This window comes from Trichomycterus rosablanca, chromosome 22 (assembly GCF_030014385.1).
Source record: "Trichomycterus rosablanca isolate fTriRos1 chromosome 22, fTriRos1.hap1, whole genome shotgun sequence".
In the NCBI taxonomy this organism is placed as follows: Eukaryota; Metazoa; Chordata; class Actinopteri; order Siluriformes; family Trichomycteridae; genus Trichomycterus; species Trichomycterus rosablanca.
Window position 1 is genome coordinate 3,944,313 of NC_086009.1, and position 24,324 is coordinate 3,968,636.

Below are 24,324 nucleotides of genomic sequence, written 5' to 3' on the forward strand. Positions count from 1 at the left end.
ATTTCTTCTCAGAACAACTTCTATTTTTTTGACATAGATTGTGAAGAAAGTGTAAAGTGTGGAAACAAAAGATTTTGGCCCATGTTGACACGACTGCATCATGTAATAGCTACAGATTTGTCAACAAAACCAAAGCTGTGGTACCAAACCTTTAGGGATTCCCAAAGACCTCATGACAAATCAAAGGATTTTTGTAGTACAATTTTGATGATTTTAAATAGCGCCTAATAATTGAGGCACAATTTCAAAGTCAAGCTAATGTTGGACCTTTGAGGAACACTTCGGTGCAAAAATGCTCGAGTATTAACTTCTACTTACTTTTTTAAAAGCTATTTCACAGGTTTAATGGGTAGTGAATATAATAATACTGCAGTGTGACTGGCACTTTAGTTTCATTTAGTTCGTAAAGTCCTTAATGAGCACTGTTATGAGGAATGTTATTCATTTTTTGGGTTCTATTGGTTTGATTTTGTAACCACTTTATTATTTATAAACAGCTGTTTCAACTCCTTGATTTACTGTTTTTTATTTATTACTAGTTTTACATGTACAGATACATTTAAGTGTCAGAATAATTTAAGTTCAGTTTATTATTTATTACATTTAAGGGTACCAAAATTAATTCCATGTCTTGTAAAAGAACCACACACACACACACCACCTTATTCACATCCTTCCTGCAGCTGAAATAAAGGGCTAGTGATGAAGAGAGAGAAGAAATTTGAATTTGTCCATTGGGTAAGTAGGTGATGCACCTCAGCTCAGGGCTTTTTGAGCAAAATGAGTGGCTGAATATGAGGCGCTAAAGTAACCAAACTCGAGACTCATACACACAACACACACACACACACACTTCAATAACTAAACAGTTTACACTGTACATTGAAAAAAAAAAAAAAAAACGGGACTTTCCAAAATAGGTATACAAAAACTCTTTCTGAAGGACTGCAGACTGTTGACAGAACTGAACATCCTCTTAGATTTCAGGTTCAGTAGTAGATCAGGCCTTGTGTCAGTAAAGTCCTTTACTCTTCTTCAGGTTTAACTGCTCCAGGTCAGACAGAGCATTGAAGTAATTCCTCTTCATTCCCAAAACCATCTACAACAAAAAGAATACGTTTTAAAACGTGCAGCTGTAAACCCATTTTGGAGAAACAAGTTCAGAAAGAAAATAGTAAAATAATCACGTTTGTTTTGGGATGCAACAGAGCAAGTTTAATATAAAAAAAATCATGAACTCTTAAAATTAAAGCTACAAAACCACTCATTTAAAGTAAATAATTGGGTGTGACATGTGACAGTCAGAACAAATATATCGGATATATTCAAGTTGTTGGCCTCTTAATTTTTACATATGACATTACTATATATAGATGATGTATTTGATTTGATAAATAGTGATTAAACATGTGAAGGTTTAGCTCCTGAGGCTTACCTGGAAGTCGTGATTGGACAGATAGGTCTCCAAGTGTAAAGGGTTCACTCCATCTGGTAAAGGACTCTTTAACAGATCCTGAACACTAAACTGTGTCCTGCTGAGCACAGCCAGCGCATCCTGCACTAACGTTAGCTTCTTCTGCACTGAGATCTGCACCAATAAATATCAAACAATTACATTTGCCAAAGTGCTAAAACCTGACTGTTAGTAATGTAATAACAGTCTTTAAAGAAATTAAAACATGATGAAGTCTGACTGACCTGTGTTGCTGGTTTATCCCAAGATGGAAACACATTTGTGAAGGTAAGGGGTTCGGCTCCTTCCTCAATAAGATAAGCCATTGGAGGTCTTTTGGGATTTCTCTCTGTATAACAACAAACAGTTTAATATGCATATATATACCAAAAAACTGGCACTTATGGTAAAACAAAACTAGATATATTGTTACTAATAGTTCTACTAGGATTTCTCCATCCACCTAATCATTTTCACCTCTGCAGTACTGAAGTGTTGTCTCCATGGCACATTTTCTCTCCGTGTCCCAACGAGGACGTGGAGAGTCCGAAACGCCACTGCTTTGCCATAAATACACCTCCATCGAGTTATCCAACAGGAACAGAGCTGTAGAGAGTCCAAATAAAATAATGTTAGTAAGTACAAGGAGTCGTGCTTTTTTATATTTGTGAATCTTAAGTTGTTTACATTTGGATATAATGCACTATAATGTAGCTTTAACAACAGCATATTGTTATAAACTCTGCATTTATATAGCAAATACAAAACCAGCTGAAATTCAGCTACATTAAAATGGAATTTATATGGATCATGGATGACAAAATGGTTTGAGATACTAACATGCTACATTTTGTTTGTAACCACGGCATGGGAAAAAGCAATTAACAATATGTACTAACAATTTGTAACAATATATTTTACATGTGAAATGCTCAAATTACAGTTATGTATAATGACTATTAAGTAACTATATTATAAATTCCACTGTGTGTATCCTGAACTATTCATTCTGAATATGTATTCATTCATCCAAAGCAACTTACAGTAGTGTATGGTATACTGTCTAAGCAATTGAAGGTTGAGGGCCTTACCCAAGGGCCCAACAGTGGCAACCTGGCAGTGGTGAGGCTTGAACCAGCCACCTTTGGATTGCTAGTCTAGTACCTTAACCACTAAGCTACAACTGCCCTGCAGTTACTGCCCAACCATGTCGGTAGAAGTAGACGATCATAGCACTTCAGTCAAAAATCATGGATTGTTCAGTTGTTTGGTTTATTTGTTAGGAATGCTTGACTAGTACAAACCCAATAGTGAATTGTGAATGTGTAAATCGATATATTGCTTTCACCTGGCTGTGGTACTGAATATAAGCAGTCCTGAAGGAATGGCATTGCCGCAATAACACCAGTCATGCTGGATGGGCTTGTTAGCTCCTCTCCTTTAAAAGTTCCAGTTTGCGCACTTAGGTTAATGAGGCGGGGAGTAAAGTTGTACTTGCCAGGATCTGAAAGAAGCACAATTATTGTACTAAAACCTTTTTAATGTAAAAATATGCTTTATATACTACACATATTACTATTATATGTTTATTATATTATACATTATGAATGCTCATACTTAAACTGTATGATGGAGTCTATAGAATTTGTTTTATTATATTTCATTTATAATATTAGTATTAAGTGTTACCTTGTAGCATGCAATCATAGGATTTTCTGTCCTGTGGCCCAATGGCATTCCAAAACTCTTTAGGCTCTGCACCTTCTTCTACTTCCTGAATGTTCAAAATGCAGCCCTTGCTTAGCCCCATCTCAGGAGGAAACCTAGTACATAGTCATGTGTGTCAGTCATTAGCCAAAATCTCAAAAATGACATGCTTTAATCACAATCTAGTCTTGATATCAAGCACCCAATCATAAGCACTTAGAGTTCCAGACTGGAGTTTTTATAGATGTCAGTGAATTGTGACGCTTACGTGAGTTGGAGCTGTTGGGTGGTGTGTTTGGCAACCTGACGAGCACCAGCCTGAACCTTGCAGCCATGCCACAGGTACAGTGCCGCCTGCTTGCTATTTAGCAGGAGAAGAGAACCCCGAGAGCGCAGACTGGAACTGCTGCAATCTACCTCCAACAGACTGGCCTCCGATGGTACAGCACCCCTAACGTAGAACAGACGCCAGCCATCTGAAACAAAGATACAATTCACATGCAGTCATCATGGTCTGCTCTAGTTTCTCAAATCCAGTACTGAAGTAAATAAAATTCAAAAATAACATTTTAAGTGTAGTTCCCACCCAAACTGCCAATGTAAACATAACATTAAATATTAATGTATTAAGTATTATTTAGGTTAAACACTCACCTGTGTGTTGACTGTTACATCCTCTGTGAATTATCAGACCTCCCTTGAAAAGCTGCAGAAAGCATGCTGGCTCTTCCCCTTGTTTTATGAAGACTCTGGGCTCGTTCTGAAGGGACGGTGGCAGGGAAAAGTTTTGTTCATTTATCTGGGTGTGCCGCCCCTGCCAGACAAAAAGTGCAGAGCGTTCCTGATCTGAACTCTGGCCTTCAGCGATGGCCTGACTGTCTGTGTAAAGATGCACAAGAAGAAATAGTTAGACATGAATTATGAAATACATGAAAGGCTTTTCTTCTATTTGCATACTTAAAAAAGCATCTTTGTTTTAACACAGGGTGGTATGTTGGTGCAGTGGGTGCATCTACTCATTGTTTAATTTTGAGTGGGAAGTGTGTTTAGAAAAAGAAAATATTAATTAAATAATTTTTATGAGAAAATGACAGATTTAAAGGGGCATGTCCAAGCCCTTTACACTGTGTTTAAAATTTAAACTCACCCGTGGCCCTAAGGCGGTACTTCCACCGTATAGCATACGTATTAACTTCATGTAACTGCCCGATGCTCTCTGGAGCCACTTTACAGATGTCTTTCGTGCCAGTATGCCAACTTTCAACAGCATCAGTGCTTATTTCCACCTGCTGGCCATCACTAAGAGTAAGCAGGCCGCAGCCTCTCTGTACATCCATGCCTTGCAGAATGATGGGCTCTGTTTCCAAGATGCAACTTCCAGTAAGCAGGGATTTGGCATCACATGACCATGTGTCGACAGATTGAGCTACAGGATCAGGAGTCTGGAGTGAAAGTCAGAGAATGCAAACAATCGACTTTCAAACCATTTGGTTCCTATATGCTGTGCTGGAGCAACACTACTACACTACACACTCATGTTTATCTGGACACATTGCTGGTAGTAGGAACAAACATGTTGCTAATCTGCTCACCTGCTGCACCATAATGTTCTCCACCTGATCAAGCCAATCAGCAAACTTCATCCTGAAGAGAACGGTCTCATTCTTCTCAAAAACACGACCAAACAGAGCCCAGCATGGCCGGCCCACACCTTGGCTAAACCCAAACACACAGACACAAAGATTTGATCATATGACATCTTATTTAGTGCATTTTTATTAAATATTCCAAGTGCTGATAGACTCACCTTTGAATTTCAGTGTTGCTGTTGAAAGGGTCGAGAGGATTTATTCTGCAGGTACTATAATCATAATCTCCACTCCATACCTGCTGAGCCAAATGCAGGGCCAACTTCCTCTCACTGGGGGAGACTTCTTTTCCGTGCCACAGGTACAACTCACTGCCAAAATCAAACAGTAGAGTCTGAAAAGGGGGAAAAAGAAATGAGAGTGGGATATGTTGTAATAATTTGCAACTCAGACTGAGAAGGAAATATTGAAATGAGAAGCTGGTGTGTTTTATAAACCACTGTAGAAAGTATTACATTTTCGATAATTTCTTAATACCTGAGAAGAGTCCAGCAGAGACAGGTTCGGTGTTGAAGCCCAGCCCTGCTCATGTGGAATGAATCGGTCACCCTGCAGTCTGTACACACAGTTCGATTCAGAAATCGCCTTCTCATACTGTTGGTCATCATCAGACCAGCCTGCACAAAAACACAGCAGACAGATGTAAAGATTCGTCCTGTTAAAAAATCTGAAGATAAAATGTTCTAGGATTTTTTTTTTTGGTGTGTCAAACCTTTGTAAGAGCTTTTGCCTCCCAGAAGTTTCCAAAACTCTGTAGCTTGAGCATCATCTATGTTCACTCCTTCTTCTAGGTGAATGACTTCTGTTGCTTGGCATCCCAAATCCCGTTGAGCCACAATCAATGAGGCCATGGCAGAAGCCTTAAACAATCAATCAAAGTCATGTCACCAATTATTGTGCTACAATATAATAAAATAAATATTGGGTCATAATAACGTTTAAACTATGTCTGAAATTCATTATGTAACAAATCAGGGAGGTTTCAATATTCAGATCTATCAGAGCATTACTGAATCAAAACTCAAAGTATAGATAAAATAACAGACATTATATGTAACATAGCTGCATTTTTACAGGTATAAAAGTTGTACTTTGTGAGTTTTGAGAAGCTGGCTGTTATGGTGCAGTAATACAGATGTGTGTACCTTCGCTCTTTCAGTGGTGTTAGACAGTTGGCCTATCCACAAGAAGCACTCGGATGGGGTGATGAGGAGAAAGCAGTCACCACTGTTTAGCGAGCAAGCAACCGGCTCCACTAAACGCACCTGCACTCTTTTACAGCCTGACAAAGAGCAAAAATTACATTACCCATAATGCAATCAAACACAAATCACCAAATTCCCGAATATTTACACGGTTTCTGAAAAAAACGTTTGGCACGCTTAATTTCCTTCAGGATTAATAAAGTATCTATCTATCTATCTATCTATCTATCTATCTATCTATCTATCTATCTATCTATCTATCTACCTATCTATGTGTATAAAAGCACGGCTGGGGATCTGTCAACAATGAAGATCAAACAATGAGTATTTTATTCTATATATTCTAACTCATTTTTATACACCTGATAGATTTAGGTGTGGTTAAAACAACTAAACTCAATTATTAGGAAGGGTGTCCACATACTTTTGGCCACACAGCAAATCAAAACATTAAGAATTGTATAAAAACAAAAAGCTCATACCTTTAATATGAATGAGCATGAGGTTGCTAAAGGGTACAGTGCTAATCTTGGCTGATGAAGCATTATTAGTGTTGTGGTTGTTCTTCAGAGCTGTGGAACAAAAGAGATTTGAATTTCTAAATCACAATCTCATAATAAAATTAGTTCAAATGTGGTTAAACATGTAGCTGAACTTTTAATGGTCATGTGACTCACCAATATGGGTTTCTGTGGCATCAGGGTCATCTTGTGGCTGCATGAAGTCCTGTAGGATGTCGTCTCGGGCTGCAAGAGAGCGTAACGGATTTCTTGAAGCCCGGGTGCGACGGGACGGCCGGACGGAACGACGATGTTCTGCCACTGCAGAGCTCAAACTGCATAAACACAGACCCACACAGTCATATACACAGTATCTTCCAAACTATAAATGTAATAATTTATACTATTCATAATTTTAATAAACAAAGAGCTTTACAATAGTCAGTCGTTCAGCAGTTCTATTGTGGCATTTAAATGTGCACACAATTGATGCTTAATTATACGTATAATCATAATATAGGTAATAGGTAAGAATTGTTGCTTTTTCTTTGCCCTCTGGGACTTACAATCCAAGTTATGAGAACTGACTTTACAAAGGAATACAGTTAGTCAGGTTGCTAAATTTGCACCACCATTGCCAACACTCTTACTTAAGTAAACACACAGTCTGGACTTACATGGGTGTGTTAGTAAGGCAAATGTTGCTCAGGTCCTGCTCTGTATCTTCTGAGCCGTTCTTACACTCAAGAATTGAGGGGGTATCAGGGGTCATCACCTCCTCGTCAACTTGCTGCTGGGGCGTCTGTGTTTCATCAAAACCCTGAGACTGTGACTCTGTGTCTGTCTGCACAGATGCCTGATAATCATCTTCTACTGAGCTCTTCTACAAACACACACACACACACACTTAACCCAGACACATTTCTGTTTATGTCTGGGTGCAAACATAGATGTGTGTGTGTGGGATACCTTATTTTCCCATGTATTTGGTTCTTCTTGAGATGAGGAAATCTCTTGTGCTTCATAAGAAAGACTTCTCTGCAGCACGACACAAAAATAGAGAAACAAGACAAGTGAGAGGGTGGATTAAAAAATTCAGATGCTTAACCAGTAGCTATACAAACATGCACACACACAGAAAATAGATAATCAGTCACAACAGACAGGTGACTTAAAAACACACATCATACATCAATCCATCAGCTTTATTAAAATCACTGGCACATGTTGAGAACTTCACTCCACGCTGTACACGCATGCATCAGTACACACAAGGCTCCAGCCGACAGAACATTCAACAGGTATAATCAACATTGTAGAAAGTCCCATCTGCTAAATTCTGAATGATTTATCTTCCCAATGTTCTTTTAAACAAATATAGTGCTAAACTAAAGGACACTGATAAACTGTAGAATGTTTGTAGTGTGTGTGTGTGTGTGTGTGTGTGTGTGTGTGTGTGTGTGTGTGTGTGTGTATATTATAGGTATGGCATCTTTCTTGAAATAAATAATGGGATTAACCTTCTGACCAGTGTATCGTATTATGTACATATACAGTAAGCAGGAGCGTATAAAGCTTGAGCTGTACATATCATACTGTATATCAAATATCCATTAAGACTAGGAATGTGTCTTTACAATAAACAGAAATGCAATTACAAGACTACTCTTGAAATGTTAATTAGATGATAAAGGTGATTTAAAAAAAAAAACATATAAAAGTTTTAACATTAGAATTATAAAAACTGATATGTAACAAAACTAATAGGCTACTGGCTGATGATATCTGTGACCAGACCATTATAACTTTGTTTTATATGAATATTTATGTCTACATGTATAATATTGTCAGTAGTTATCGCATTATCACAGCTCAGAATGTAAAGCCCCTGAATTTTTATTAATTAAACAGTAAACTGTTCATGGCGGTTGGAGCCCTAATAGTCTCATGCCTGCACACCAACTCACCTCATTAAAAAACACCTTGTACTGAGTGGGGTTGCTGGGAGGGGAGAATACAGTAGAATAGACAGGCTCCTAAACAGGATGAGAAGTAAATAAAAGAAAACAAGGACAGAAAAGGGAGAATGAGAGGAAAGAATGAGAGTAGAAAAAGGAAATTGAAAGCCATGTTTCCATCTGTGCTTCACTCTTACCCAACACTGAGCTGGTGTGGTAGAGACACTAGCAGTGTTGCTCTGATTCTACAGATGGCAGCACAGGACAGGAACAGAGGAGAAAGAAGACGTGAAGAGATGAACATTAAACACGATGATGGCGTAAAAAGCTCCAAGTGAAGACAGAAATATGTACAGTGTAAATAAGTGTGTCGTTTCTACTCTGTCATCAGAACACAGCTGAAGTCATTTACATAGAGCAGAGTCATTAATGAGTTCAATCTGATGCTACAGTTCATTTGGGTTAGCTTAGCAGATATGTTTGTGCAACTAAATGTATCTAGAGAAATAATTAGGCAAAACAGAGGTCAATATTCGACCTGTAAAGGTTAATTAGAAAAAAATACAATATTTTTAAACAATATTTAATTCACACTGAAAATAAATGGCCATAATACGATAAACACTACTGATTTTTTTTCCCTTTCCCAAAAAGCTAAAATAAAGCTGACGCAGCTAGCAAGTATAAAAAGTATGTCTTACACACACCTGTATCTCTGTAGTAGGTGTGATGCTTCCCATCATTTCAGTCTGTTGCTTCTGTTCTTCAACAAATCCTTGAGATTGAGACAAGCTACATAAAAAAAACATAACACATTACAACTAGTTTATTTACAATTTTCCTCCTGTCCCAGCTTTTTCAGAAATTAGTTTGTATACCTGTGATAAACCAGTAGCTTTAAAGCCTTTACTATAAATATTAAGATGAAATAATTGGTTTGTATACCTGTGATAAACCAGTAGCTTTAAAGCCTTTACTATAAATATTAAGATGAAATAATTGGTTTGTATACCTGTGGTACACCAGTAGTTTTAAAGCCTTTACTATAAATATTAAGATCAAATAATTGGTTTGTATACCTGTGGTAAACCAGTAGGTAGCTCATTTAATGATTTTATTACAAATTAATACCAAACCTATTAAGTTCCAATGCTTGAAAATGTAGGATTTGGGAATCTGACATTACTTGTATGGTGATGTGGCCGACTTCTGTGAATGCACTGTAAACGTTCTCAATCATGTACATTACCCACTAGTATTTTTTCTATTGTTGTGTTGAATTATCTTACTATTAATAAGTAACAAGTAACAGATGGTGAAATGTTTGTTTAGTTGATATTGATATCATTGATATAATATTAAAAAGGTTTTCTATTCAGGTAGTGCCAGTAGAAACAAATGAAATACCCATTTCTCATTACTGCTTTGTCACTGCAGTCTGCAGCTCTGTGCTGAGTTTCTTTGTCCTGTGGTGTTGATGGGTGGTCATCAGTCACAGGGGAAATTCTTCGAGATTTGTGAGCGGAGGTGGCGTCCTTCCTGGCTCTTTGTCTCCAGGGGGCAGAAGATCGTGGAGCTGGAGAATATTCTCCTGCTGTTACAGGTGAGCTCCCCTCCTTCCTTTCTCCATTCAGCTCTAAGTTTTTGTTGCTGAGAATGCGCTCGTGCTCAGCTTCTACCCTTGATCCAGCGTTATTAGGGCTGCTCTTCTTCAGGATGCCTTTGACCTCTGGGCCTCGCCTCTGAGCAGGCTGGGAGTCCTCTGACGGTTTGGTGAGAGTCACTTCACTAGGTTTAGGGCTGACTGAGAGATTCTGCTGCTGGTCTGAGGTGGAAGGAGACGGGTGTGCAGAAGGCGGCCAGACAGGATCTTTTTGGAGCTTAAGAGAAAGACATCAGGTTAGATCTGGCCAATCTGATCCGTCAATGATACAGTCTGTCACAATGCAATGAGAATGCTGCAGTTTTTATTTATTACAATTAATGGTTTTTTTTTTTGGCTTTTCCCCCAATCTAGTCGTATTCAATTAAATTGTCTGAGGAAGGCCGTACCTAACACACGCCCCTCTGACGTGTGCAGCTGCCAACCACTTGTTTTCACCTACACGTGGAGGGTTCACACAGGGATCAGTATCGTGTACTGAGTCACTTACTAATCTTTATTATCCCGTCTCTATGCAGGCGCCATCAACCAGAACTGTAAATGCAATGTCTCAATGTAACTCAATATCTATTTTCTGTGCATAAAATTATTACTTCATAATAAATATAAGTAATTATGTATTACTCCTCTTGTGATGAAAAGTGTATATGTATAATGTATAATGTTCATGTAAGCTTTATCTAGACCAATGTCATCAATGTGTGCCCACATCAGTTTCATACTTGACGTACTTTACTATGTCTGAGAATAAATCCTATGTATATGACATAATGTTTATTCATTCCACACACACACTGACCAATTTGACCTCGTCTGCCGTGATGGGCTGAGTCTGATAACGCGTTCCCTTATGTCTGCGTCTCTCCGAGGACTCTGAAGAACGTCCGTCCCCTCCTTTACCCCGAGGCCTTTCAGTGGGCGCGACTGGCTGAGACAGTTTATTAAAGAGTGCCAGTTTCTCACTTAGCGACAGCTTAGAGCTGGCATCGTCCTCCACCTCTGTCTGTGCCAGCTTGGCATCATCACTGCATAGGATGAGAGAAAGGAGAACGTCGCAAAGAAAAATAATAATAATTAAATAAACACTAAATAAACTTGTACACAAACGGCCCCATGAGGAGACTTTACGTTACATCTTGTCAAACCACAGTGGGATCAAATTCCTACCATTTTTATTAATCAAGTATATTTCGTTTTGTGTTAAAAAAAATTATAAAGCTTTTTACATTGGGCTGCCGTGGACACACACACTTCTCTTAGCTACCTGGTCCGACTCACCTTTCTAGTTTTCCCTTATCCTCAGAGTTTATTGGCTGAGCAGGACACCGGATCTCATTTCCATGCCGAACTCTGGGCTCGGAAAAGCTACAACTGGAACGAGGCCTCAGAAAGGAACAAGCCTGGGGAGCAGATCTCTCAAGCTCCTAATAAACAGAGAAAAAAATAGCTAAAAGTATGCTAATGTAATGCTGTTTATGGGGTATTTTATAATGGCACAAAATTAATTATGTAGATAAAGGCATATGTTGCAACATGAATAATAAAAAGTGTTTGTACCCTGTCAGCATTAATGGTGGCTTCATGTGTAAGTTAACCATGCCATTGGCACAAACACACCACTGTACTATAACAGACACTGGCGTTTTGCATAGGTAAATGAGAACGGTTGTTCTTTTCTTTGGCCAAGAGAACACATTGTTCATTATTTATAGAAAGTTGGTCTCATCAGACCAATACTGTTACTGTTTCACTTTGAAACACCTAATCATATAAATTTAAGGCCATATAACCTGAAACAATTATTTTAGTTTCAAATAAAATTAGCCGACTGTCTGCAGTTTATTTTTAATGCACAAAAGTGGGTCAGCAAACAGGTGAATAAAATAGCAGCAGAGCGATCAGTGTGATAACAAACTCAACCCTGTGAGTCCTGCAGTAACCAGATGCTCAAAGTGTTCAATTACCAGCCCTGATCCAAAGGACGGGAGTGTGTGTGTGTGTGTGTGTAGGGGGAGTGTCTAATTATAGCAGGGTTTTATTTGCTCTGTAACCTCCATTAACGTTTTTCTCCATTAAGTCAATTTTCCAGATAGAATAAAGCAAAAACACCTAAATAACATTTGTATGTCTTACAAAATACCAGAACCACTAGACACCAGAAAAGCTGTAAGTAACTTACTTTAAAGAGAGACATCTTGGCAGCCACGCTCATCATGGCTCTCTCGTCTGTCTTAACATCCACTGAGATAAGAAAGGAAAAGTTCAGTTAGAGGACTGGAACAAAGACTGAGCACAGTACAGGTCTCAATCACAAAGCATTACACACTTACGTCAACTGGCTCACATATGGCATGCTTTTGAAAGTTGTGAGTAAACAGTCAAACCTTAAAATCCCTAGTTGTGGATCCCTAGTCCAATAATTGCCTGTTGATTGTGATGTTTGTCAGTTCTGTACGTGTTTATTTTCTTGTCACTGTGTGATTGTGCTAAAATGAGTACTTTAATTTAAATACAGAAAAAGAAGGAGAGAGACAGAAATATACACGTTTTCCAAGATCATTACTAACCTGAGTTTTCCTGATCCGTGTTCTCCATGGTTCTGTAGAGTGAACAATCCACACACAGAGTAAAGTTAACAGGGCAAACACACAACTGGACAACACACACATTAAAGTGAAGTGAAACACTGAGACACATCATTTAGACAAGAGACACAATGATTTCACACTGATTTTATGACCTCGCCGTTTCCACTTTAGGCCATCTGACACATACATACACACACATACTCATACACACACACTCATACACACATGCCTGTGCAGGTTAAACCATGACATCAGTGTAACAAAAAGTGATGAGCTCTCATTAACACTGTTGTTGGTCATACAGGGACAGACTGAGTGCATCAAAAGTGTTTCCTACAGCTAATCCAATAACTACCAGCTTCTACTGAGGAAGGAAAAAGCTAATTTTAGTCTGGGTCAAATGACAATTTTCTTTCATGATAACATCAGAAAAACTTTTGACTTGTGATCCAATAATCACAAAAATCTTTTAATTTCCAAATATTTGGAACCAATTTTTTTCTCCTTTACTATTATTGTTACTAGTTGCACGAATCCTTACCAGCCCACAGCAAATTCTTTAATCTAACCAGTTGCTCAATTAGTTTAATTTGTAGCATTAAGATCTAAAGAGGAAAAAAGAACCAACACATGTAATCAATCATACCTTCAGTGGAAGATTTAGCTAAACCACCACATAATTGCCAATAATTTTGGAGCTGACCTTATATAAATGATAATCCTCCCCTCATACGCCTATACAATATTGATTATCTTTACGTTTTCCAAAGATAATGTTAATAGATTATCGAATATAACAGCTATTGTTATTTATACAATGATGCCACATCTATAACTTTTAATATCATGTCCATGTGTCAGTGTTTAGGTTACAGCAAAAATTAGCTTGTCACCAAATGGCCACTAAAAACCCTACAGCCAAGTAGAAATCAGTACACTCATACTTCTCATAAACAAAAACTAAAAATACTAATATGCATCATACCCGCAGCTCTTCTGCATCTCTGAGGCTGTGATCGGCTGCGTTCGAAAACGCTCATTAGCTTTACGGCTCCCGGCAGCCCCGGCTGGCAGGTAGCGCCGAGTTCTCCGTCGACCACCATCAGAGCCTGATTTTACCGTCTGCTCAAGGGTCGTGCCAGAGCCTCCAGACACAGGACTACAGCAAAAACAGATCAGACAAAGTTAAAGATAGCAAAGGTAAAGCAACTCTCAGTTATTCTTATCATAATATCCACTTTGTATTAAAGAGATGGACCTATGACATCTGTGGCATATGGGCAATCACCACAGATAAACAGGTTTCCTTGTAGTAAGAAAAGAACAGAAAAAATTGCAGTTGTTTACTTAAAACTTTGAATTCTAATGGCGGTTAACATTAATGCAACACCTCCTTTTGGTAGAACATTTTTAAACATATATTTGAATCTGATCTCTGAAAGTTCTGATAGGAAATTCTCATATCCACCCCATTTAAGCATTTATTATGTAGTAATATTTAAACTGTTTTTTTACTGTATTCATAAACTAACTGACTTTCTTTCTAAGTCTATTTTTAGTAAAGCCAATTGGAGAATAAGGGCTAGAACATGCTTCCTCCACATATGATGCATGCCACAGTGGTGTCACATTGAAATTACTTTCACCCAGACAATAGTGCCAGTTATGCTGTCTGGAACACCAGGTAATGCACTGGCCCAGGAATCCCACATGATTTTGTGCTCTCTCAATGTTAGAACGAAAGGTTTCCAGTTCCACCGCTGACAAACTCCCAATACAATTCCAGCTAACCTGTTTTCTGCTCTTTTCTCAGTACAGAGAAAATGACCCGTCATGGTAACTGCACAGACATTACAGATTCAGATTCACTTCAATGTTGATTTTACTGTAAGACAGCATGAATGCAGAGCGAGTAAGGTTAACCCTGCTGTTAATATGATTTATGAGTTAAAGCTGAATTAAAGTGCCTCGGTACATGTGAAGGTTATCACCAGTCCTGTACAATTAAACACACTCAGTTACTCCCACACCGAAATTATTGTTCTGCTTTAGTCTGATTTAGGAGTGCAAAGCAGCTCAGGCACACACGCTTACATTCACACATTTGTTTACATTCTGCACAGATTCCCTACACTTTATCACTGGGAGCTGAGCTCAAGCTTTGCTGCAGCAGGGCCTTTTTCAGCTTGCCCACCGATACACCGGTGTGTAGCTGGGGCACACCAGTGTGTAGCTGGGGCACGTCAGTGTCAGGATGGTCTCCTCCAGACAGAGTGCTGGATAAAAAGGGGTTAATGAAGACAGAAGGAAAGATGCAAAACCTCAAAGCTTTGTAACAACTACTTGAAGAAAAAAACTTAAGAAGTGCTAACTGCCTGGGACTTTCCTCTATGATCACCTGACCTAAAGCCCATGATTATTTTTGTGGGCACTTGAAGACAGACAAAGCCAAGCATTCAGTAAAATCACAAAGTGCTGTTTGAATTCTTATGAAATCACACTGGAATAACATTGATTATACAAAATGCTAACAAGTTCTGAAGTTCATGTACAATTTTCAAAGATTCAACTATTTATTTAAATTGTTATTCTATTAGTATAGACATTCAGGGATCATTTCACTTTTTATTTTGTATTTTATTGTAGTGTCTTTAATTCTGGTAAAAATTACATAGAATTGCCCATAAAAAGGGGGTAAATGTAGCTGTTACCTGTTTTGGTTGGTCTTCCCAGCTTTAGTCTCCTTGTCATATCCATTAGAGATTTTTTTCTCTTCTTCAGCTTTTGCTTTTTCACAAGTCTTCTCAACTCCATTAACTCCACACACACCTCCCTCAGAGCGGGTGGAGTCTTGTCGGCTGCCACGCCCTTCTCTCTGTTTCTTAAAGCACTTAGTAGATGCGTCCTCATCTTGGCTGCCATAGAGAAGATCCAGCTCACGCCCCCTCTCGGCCTTGTACCGAGCGATCCGCTCAGCTCGGGATTCCACTGCTGAATTTTCCATAGTGTCCTTTTGTTGTTTTTGTTACTTGCTAAGGAGCTTGAGCTGTTTACCTGGACTGAAGAAGCATTTACAAATAGTGCTGGTCCTTGTGGTCCAGGTAATGTCCACACTTCAAGGAGGAGATTAAAAGTGGGAAGAGTCAGTAGAAAAGTGACAAAGCCTTGACTAATCAGCAGCTTCACAAATCGAACAGTCAGCTAGCATTGTGGTTCTCTTGTAAGGACACGGCACAGCTGAGATAAGAAAAATTAAAGGTTACAGCTTTTATCTTACACATACATGAACTTTAAACTTTATCAGATACTTAGAGAGACATTCATTATTTTATTGATCAGAAATTAATCAACCGTTGTAGTTTTTTCCGGCTGCTTCTATATCTTTAGGGATCAACACAGTGGATCATTCTGGTTTGCGTACCTGACTAGGCACAGTTTTTACACCAAATGACATTATTGAGGTAACCCTGCTTCTTTTATTTGGGCTTGGGACCAGCACTGAGAGCACACTGACAACACACTGACAAAAGCACCTTTCTTTTGCTAAGCTGGTCAGCAATCACTAAACCGACAGGTTTTAATAACCAAGAATAATTAAAATTAGATATTTTATGTTTCATTGTGTGCTGCTCACTACAGACTTTCACAAATGATGCAGAAAGCTATTCTCACACCAGCATGCCATCTACAGAGAACCCACCTCCACCACCAGCATCCACCTCTACATCTCACACTGTAAGATGACCTGGTTTTGGTTGCTGCTCTAGCATTCGGGAATCTCCCGTTCCAGTGTAACTTAAACCTCTGACAGACTGCAGAACTCAGCAACCTTTCACAGCAGCAGTCAACGACATGTGAAACAATATGTCACAATATAGTACATTTTGTAGAAAAGCTCATGTTTATCTGGTGAATTTAATGACGATTTGATTAGGTCTTGGCTCTCAGCTTGATTAAAATTTTAAGTCGATTATTCTGAAAACAAATGTAACTTTTTACTGACATAATTGATAGAGCAATCATAATAAACATGCTCAAGTAAAACAGCAGAAAATTATGCAAGCCCATTATTGCTATTGAACAGTCAAACGTCTACACAGACATAATTGGCTAGAGTCCGGTAGGTGTTGGCTGAAATAGCCTTGTCATTGGGAGATACCAGTCCCAAGAGGGTTGCGTCAAACAGGGCATCCACTTTGACAACTGTGTCTGATATGTGGACCAGAATTCGCTGTGGCAAACCCTAATATATATACCATGTTATCATGTTATCATTCCCCTCCCCTGGAATTTATTTTAAACATTGTAATCCACACAGAATAGTGACACATCACCTTTACAGTGGAATTATAACAAGTGACATGCATTATGTATCTAAATTTTTTACTGTGTAACAGCATTCATTGCCTGCAGTAGCTCCAAGCCCCCTACTTTGGGAACCACTGGACAACTTGCTTGGTTAACAAGTGCATCAACCCAGAGCCTTTAGAGACACCTGGCTTCTGGGCAACGTAAGTGCAGAGATCAAGAGACAAGCAATTTTAGGAGTGCTATTTTAGCATGATTTATCTTTGGGTCTGATATAATGATCCAATACTGCCTAAATAGGACTGAAGCAGTCAGAGCTATGTGCACCCACCCAGACACACACACAGACACAGAGTTACCCGTAACTACCTGGTTGCCAGGCTGCTGGCATGACACAAACAAAGCTGAGCTCCATGCATAAATAATGATATCATCACCTTATCAGACAAGCATTACCATGGACCAGGCATGTAAACGACTAACGATGTTTAAAATAGAACAGAAGCATGATGTGATCTGATTGAGCATGAGTTAACATTACCCTACTGTGTTGTTAGATCAGTATTTTAATCAGTATTAGATTCAGCACAGCAGTGAGAATGGTGTGTGGTTAGCAGTGGGTGTGGATGTATGGGGCCTCATCTGAACCCAAACATGTAAAATGTGAGTGTCAGCATTCTTGCAACACAATATGTCCCATCTGACAACAGAGCAGAAGCCAGTGGTACTTACCAAACACCTAAGGCAATTTATTACACAATGCCAAAAAAGTGATCTATACTATACATCAATATCTGATGGATTTTATGTTCTACAAACGTAAACAGAATGTTTCATTTCAGTTTAATGCAACATAATCACTGAAAACTAATGGCATAATGTTTAGGGTCAAGTTAGCCTTAGCTAAACTCCTGCAATTCTGAGTAAGCATGAAGGTTGAAGCCTAATTTATTTTGTGGTGGATCCAGGAACACTGTGTACTTGGGTTGTACCCTGAACAGGGCACTAGTCAAACCATGGTAATTTGGCAAAATGACTTGAATTCATGGCATAAAAACATTTAAGTAGATTCATTAAAAAATAACATGGAGTTATGATGGATCAACTAGGATCATGTTAAAGTGTGCTAAAATGCTAAATACTAAGTTTAGCAAAGGAGAAAAAACTAAAAGCCATTAAAAACATCCATTTAATTTTAGCCAATTTAGACCAACTTTGTGACCACATAGCTGAAAGCATATAGTTTACTTTAATACATTGATTTTAAATACATTTAATGCAACAGGTAATAGTGACATACCATAACCAATATCAATACCATAACCTTGTTTTATTTGGAAAATGATGCTTCCTATGGGCAATGCATGAAGACAAAAACTAATAAAATACTCAGCATAGCTGATTCAAACAATGACGGACTAATGTTGCAGCACAGCAGGTATCATGATCTACCTGAAGTCTCTAAGCTCTGTCCAAGTTTAGCTATATAACCAGATTAGTCAGATAATCCTCCTCTGCTGAAATGCTCAGATCAGACGAGCACATACACACGTGTTTCATTTTTAAAAGCTTTCTCAAAAACCTCAAAAGTTGTAAGATAAATGTTACTCACATACACACATGCCAGCATCACAGTAAACTTACTCCATACCTTCTAAATGTGACATATCCACATGTCCAACATACCCCCTGCAGACTACATTTCAATTCTGCTGGTAATGACGGTGTTGGAAAGAGAGAGAGGGGAAGTGTGTGTGTGTGTGTGTGTGTGTGTGTGTGTAAGTGTGTGTGTGTGTGTGTGTGTGTGTGTGTGTGTGTGTGTGTGTGTGTGTGTGTGTGTGTGTGTGTGTAGATGATGTCAGAGGTAGTTTGGGTATCAGAGAAAGGATGTAGCTGCCGGTTCAGGATCACTTAATTTAAAGTCACCAATCCAGTTACTAGATTCAACACAGACATGTGCAGAACAAACGTCCACAAATAGCACCAGGTTCCAGGAAGACCAGGTTCCACATCTCACCAAAACTGGACTGTTAAGACTAGAAGCCTAGAAGAATATTCTCTGGTTTAATAAATGTTAATTTCATGTCAACATGAATTAAAATCCCAAAGTTTAAAGCTTTAAACATCTTGTGTAATCCATGCCAAAAAGAATGAAGATTGTTCTGAAAGCAAAGGTATGGTGTTTAGTGAATGTAGTTTAACGGTATTTTTTTAAAGCTCACCTTAAAACATATTTTGCTCGTTCCCATATGCAGCCCAACTAGTCAGGGTGCCCATCCCACATTTTAAATAGCTTTTAAGTAGCTTACATTAGTCCAAAACGCCACCATAATAACTGCTCGAGCTTGAGAATGTGATGTCAGGCTGCCATATCCTATTGTTCCCTTTTATATATAATATAAAATTCATCAGGGGGTGGCACAGTGGCTCAGTGGCTAGCACTGTCGCCTCACAGCAAGAAGGTCCTGGGTTCGATCCCCAGGTGGGACGGTCCGGGTACTTTCTGTGTGGAGTATGCATGTTCTCCCCCGTGTCTGCGTGGGTTTCATCCGGGAGCTCCGGTTTCCTCCCACAGTCCAAAGACGTGCAAGTGAGGTTAATTGGAGATACAAAATTGTCTGTGACTGTGTTTGACATTAAACTTGTGAACTGATGAATCTTGTGTAATGAATAACTACCGTTTCTGTCATGAATGTAACCAAAGTGTAAAACATGACGTTAAAATCCTAATAAATACGTAAATTAATGTAATTCAGAGGCAGGTCAACTGTTTGGACTGTTAATGGGGTTGGTTTACAAAAACAATACCCCACTGTGCACCAGCAGTCACAGTTGTTCCCCTGTTTGCCTCTGCGCGCTCATGACTCAATCACGGGTTGGAATTTCACAGGAGCGCGCTTTAGCAACAGGTGCGCGCACACAGACAAACCAAAATACAGTGTTAAAATATCCAGCATTTAAATGCACCCACTATTTTCAGTTTTTCGAAGAATGTGCAGGTTTTATGTAAAGCGAAGGAAACATAATTCATCAACACAGGACAATTCTGACAGATGCAACAGGCGGCGTTATACACATTTTTATCTACTTAAAAAAAAATCTCAATGCTCAAATTTTACATTCGCATTGTGACTCTGGATGATACACAATAATCCAATCACTGACACACACATATAAAGCACAGCAACAGAATAAAAACAGGAGAAAAGTAGAGACAGTACTCACACACTCTGTAGACGGCTCAGCTCAGCTGGTCGAGCAGCCATGCGGCACCGGCGCATGCGCACCACGCCTGGACTAGGGGCAGAACAGCCGTTTTAGGCAGAGTGTTTTATATAGAGAGAGTCAGGGCATCGGGGTAAATGCTGATATAAATAACACCTCCTCCTAAATAGCACCTCTCCATGGCAGCGGGCCTGCACCCTTCCACACCAACAGGTCAAGGCTGAGTGCTGGCAAATCTAGTTTATGACCCTGTATGGTCCAGAAAAGTTCTTACCCAGGTAATATAAAGCAAACAAAGTTAAAACTGCATTATGTGGCGTGAAAAAAACAAAAACAAAGTACATTTCAGAGCAGTTGTTACCTGCAACAATTGTAATTAAATAAGCCGGGTGATTGAAAAATTTGCTGTACTTATTTGAGAGGACAATGACATTTAGTGACACATTCAATTCAATTCAACTTTGTCATTATACACAATACAGGGCTGTACAGTATAACGAAACACTGTCAGGCTACATCTCCAGTGCAGACAACGAAAGACAATGGTGCAAAGACAATAGGGGAGAGGGAATGGGGAAGGTTACCAAAAAAAAAGAAAAGAAAATGTGCATACATAAGGTGCTTAGACAAGGTGCAATGACAAAGACAAATTGCATAGGTGCATAGACAGAACTGAAGTAGTGGATTTAGCAGCTTAGGTTTAGGTAAACAAAGTCCAGTAAAAGTGCAAGTGCAATGAAGGTACAGTCTTATGAGTTTATTGTGCAGGGTTGGGTAGTGACAGTCAGAATTAGGTATGTTATGTCCTGGTAGATGTTGCTATCTTAAATAATTACTTCCTTCAAGATTTAGAAATAGTAACGAGATTATTCATATATTGTTTCTAACTGCTTCATCCTGTTCAGGGTTGCGGTGTGTCCATTGTTACCCAGAAAGTGGGAGTAGGCAGGAATACACCCCAGACAGGGCACCACTCCAACGCAGGGCAACTACGTTACTTACGTTACTTTCACCTAAGGGCAGTTTACAGTAATAAATCACTATTTCTTATGTCTTCCAATCCTGATAAGGATGATGCGTTTATTAAAATGCATTAATAAATAAACTTAAGCTATTTCAGGACAATGAAAGATCATTGGACTGACTTACTCCTTTAAAAAATGGTGTTATTGTTCGAGTACCGGAGCTCCCTGGTAAAATTCTTTTAAACTATGAGAAAACTGGCTTGACTTTATCATGGCATCACTGTGTATATTCAGCGACTGAATAAAAGTGTTAACATAGATGCATAAAGGAGGACAGAGAAGCACGAATGTGTATGAAGACGCACGAAACGGCACAAAGGCGCACCAATATGTACCTTAACGTATCAGACAGGCTTGTACTGTATTTTTTGATTTTGTAATTTCACCATGCATACTTCTTTTTATCAGGCTGTAAATGCTGCAGAGAGGAGCGTTTTCAACTTATTCACATTAATAACACTGGAGGACTTTGGATTGTGACAATTAAAACTGTAATTTTAAACTGTTGTTGTTTTATATGAAATGAAATCAAATCTAGCTACATTTATTGGCACAACGACAACAGACTCTGCGCGCCATCTTTTGGTCATCAGTTGTCATGTCATGTCAGTATTCCGTCAGCACTTTGCGATGGTTGGCTGTAGATGGGTCCGCTTTCTCCAATACCCCTGCCTCGTATTGCGTGTATAGTAGTCGTTATGTTGTCAATCCAGGTTACATTAGCTGTAACTGAAAGTATAAATGGTTGCCTCATGTCCAAATCCACACTATAATAGCCGTTCAGGCTTGAGAATGTGACTCCCTGGCTGGCTGGCATATCCTACCCAGTAAAAAGTCCAAGAAGTGTTTAGTTACTCGATCCATGCTCATACTCATCAATGTCCTGTTAAAAACGACAACGGACAAAGATGTTTTTTTTGTTTTTGTTTATTTAAAGGTCTACAGATAGCATAGAGCACAAACCATTTGCACAACTTTATCTTAAACTACTTATCTGGTACTGCCCTTTTGTGGTTAAGGTCATATCTCGTAAACAGACAACAGTTTGTTAATATCAACAATTGTAGTTCTGCCATTGCTCCACTGTCCCAAGGCGTTCCCCAAGGCTCAGTGTTAGGTCCCCTTTTGTTTATTCTTTATATGCTCCCCCTTGGTGACATCATACGTCGGCATGGTTTACATTTCCACTGTTATGCTGATGATATTCAGCTTTACATCTCCTCCAAATCCATTAATACTGAACTTCACTCCACTCTGACAAATTGCATCACTGAAATGAAATTGTGGATGAAAGCTAATTTCCTCAAATTAAACTGTGAAAAATCAGATATGATCATCGTAGGTCCTACAACCCTGGCAAAAACCACAAAAAATTTTCAAATTACCATTGATAATGACACTTTGTCTCCGTCTTCTAACATCCGAAATCTTGGTGTAATTTTTGATAGCAACCTCTCTTTTGACCGCCATGTAAATCACATCACCAAAACTGCTTTCTTTCATCTAAAAAACATAGCACGTCTACGTCCATCACTCTCCTTTTCTGCCGCCGAAACCTTGATTCATGCTTTTATTACATCCAGAATTGATTATTGCAATAGTATCCTTTATGGTACATCTAACAAAATCCTAAAAAAACTTCAGTATATCCAGAATTCAGCTGCTCGCCTCCTTACTCATACTCGCTCCCGTGATCATATTACACCTGTTCTACAAAAACTTCATTGGCTTCCCGTTGCTCAACGCATTCAATTCAAAATTCTTCTATTCACTCACAAAGCTCTCCATAATCAGGCCCCATCCTACCTCACCGACCTGCTCCATCAGCACATTCCCTCCCGTAGCCTTCGCTCTTCTGAGGCTAACCTACTGTCCATACCCTCTAGGACCAAGCACCGGACCTGGGGTGACAGGGCCTTTTCCATAGCTGCTCCATCTTTATGGAATGCTCTCCCCAAACACCTACGAGATTGTCCTGACCTGTCCAAATTCAAGTCACTTCTCAAAACTCATCTATTCAATATGGCATTTAACTTGTAACAACACGAAATAAATGCTTTTATTTTTGCTATTCTTTTTAATAGTTTTTATACTTAGATCACGACAGAAATGTGAAGTCCTAGATCCTAAAACTTGTAAAGTTTTCAGTTTCCTGATTGCATGTAAATCTGTCCTGTTTCTGTCTAATTTTAAGAAATTGTTCTATATTTGTTGTTCTCTCTCATAATTTAGCTAATTTTTAATGAACTGTCTTATGCTGCTCTCTTTGTTTTTATCTTAATTATTCTTGATGTTGATGTACTATTTTGATTTTGTACTATGATTTGTATGGTGTATGTACGTATTTGTTTTGATTATTTGTCTTATGTAAAGCGTCTTTGAGTATCTTGAAAAGCGCTATATAAATAAAATGTATTATTATTATTATTATTATTAAACAACTTCAAACACTAGCACAGTTAATTAGAACAATATTATCAGTAGTCTGTTCTTCATTAATACAGCACCACGTTTACAAAATGTGCATGACTAAAACAAGCTAAATTAGCTCACAAATAATCTGTCCTGATAAAATATGAAATAGTTCCGACTGGATCACGGCTGTGTTAATAAATTTAAACAGATTGTTAGTGTACACATAGACATCCACTCTCAATTCTGCATAATCCTAGAATTAATATAGAAAAATGGGAGGGATATGAGTGCTCACAGGACCACAGTAGTCTCAATAATTTTGAAGTGGAAGAATGGCACAACCTTAAACCATCTTAAAGTTGGCCATCCAGCCAAACTGGGCCTTCAAAGAAGAAGGAAGAAAGTGACAATGCTAAAGAAGTTTAAAACAAGGTGCTGACTGGCTTAAGTGTTAGATTAGTGATTAGAATGATCAGCTTTGCATATAAAATAGTTAGTGTCCCATTAGGCATTAATTTATAATAAAAATACATTAAATCCTTGACACTTTTCTATGTGAATATTAAAACTGTAAATAAATCAGGGCATTTTTAGCAGTAACAATGACAAAAGCATACAAATTAAAGAA

At 38.6% G+C, this 24,324-nt stretch overlaps 1 protein-coding gene across 3 annotated transcripts; it reads right to left on the minus strand.

Annotated features, from left to right (window-relative positions):
• Window positions 1–510: 510 nt before the first annotated feature.
• svilc (supervillin c) lies at window positions 511–20,298 on the minus strand. Of its 3 annotated transcripts, none has more exons than XM_063018827.1 (30): window positions 20,257–20,298; window positions 15,435–15,960; window positions 14,856–14,999; window positions 13,709–13,882; window positions 12,703–12,734; window positions 12,315–12,376; window positions 11,414–11,559; window positions 10,935–11,160; window positions 9,880–10,352; window positions 9,180–9,264; window positions 8,670–8,717; window positions 8,482–8,550; window positions 7,484–7,552; window positions 7,192–7,397; window positions 6,692–6,849; window positions 6,497–6,586; window positions 5,955–6,091; window positions 5,522–5,669; window positions 5,287–5,426; window positions 4,968–5,143; window positions 4,753–4,876; window positions 4,308–4,602; window positions 3,815–4,039; window positions 3,429–3,636; window positions 3,143–3,276; window positions 2,802–2,957; window positions 1,931–2,059; window positions 1,699–1,802; window positions 1,436–1,588; window positions 511–1,099 (listed from the first exon to the last, which is right to left on the minus strand). In XM_063018827.1, the coding sequence occupies exons 2-30, from the start codon at window positions 15,725–15,727 to the stop codon at window positions 1,013–1,015; spliced, it is 4,491 nt and encodes a 1,496-aa protein (XP_062874897.1). In that variant the 5' UTR covers window positions 15,728–15,960; window positions 20,257–20,298; the 3' UTR covers window positions 511–1,012. The 3 variants fall into 3 exon arrangements, with proteins under 3 accessions (XP_062874897.1, XP_062874898.1, XP_062874899.1); XM_063018828.1 differs by lacking the exon at window positions 20,257–20,298 and adding an exon at window positions 18,683–18,768; XM_063018829.1 differs by lacking the exon at window positions 14,856–14,999.
• Between the last annotated feature and the right edge of the window lie 4,026 nt (window positions 20,299–24,324).

Coding starts and splice junctions, on each gene's coding strand:
- svilc (XM_063018827.1), bottom strand. CDS start 15,727: ATGGAAAATTCAGCAGTGGAATCCCGAGCTGAGCGGATCGCTCGGTAC. Junction 12,377..12,702: donor CACGGATCAGGAAAACTCAG/GTTAGTAATGAT, acceptor TTCTTATCTCAG/TGGATGTTAAGACAGACGAG. Junction 3,637..3,814: donor ATGTAACAGTCAACACACAG/GTGAGTGTTTAA, acceptor TCTTTGTTTCAG/ATGGCTGGCGTCTGTTCTAC.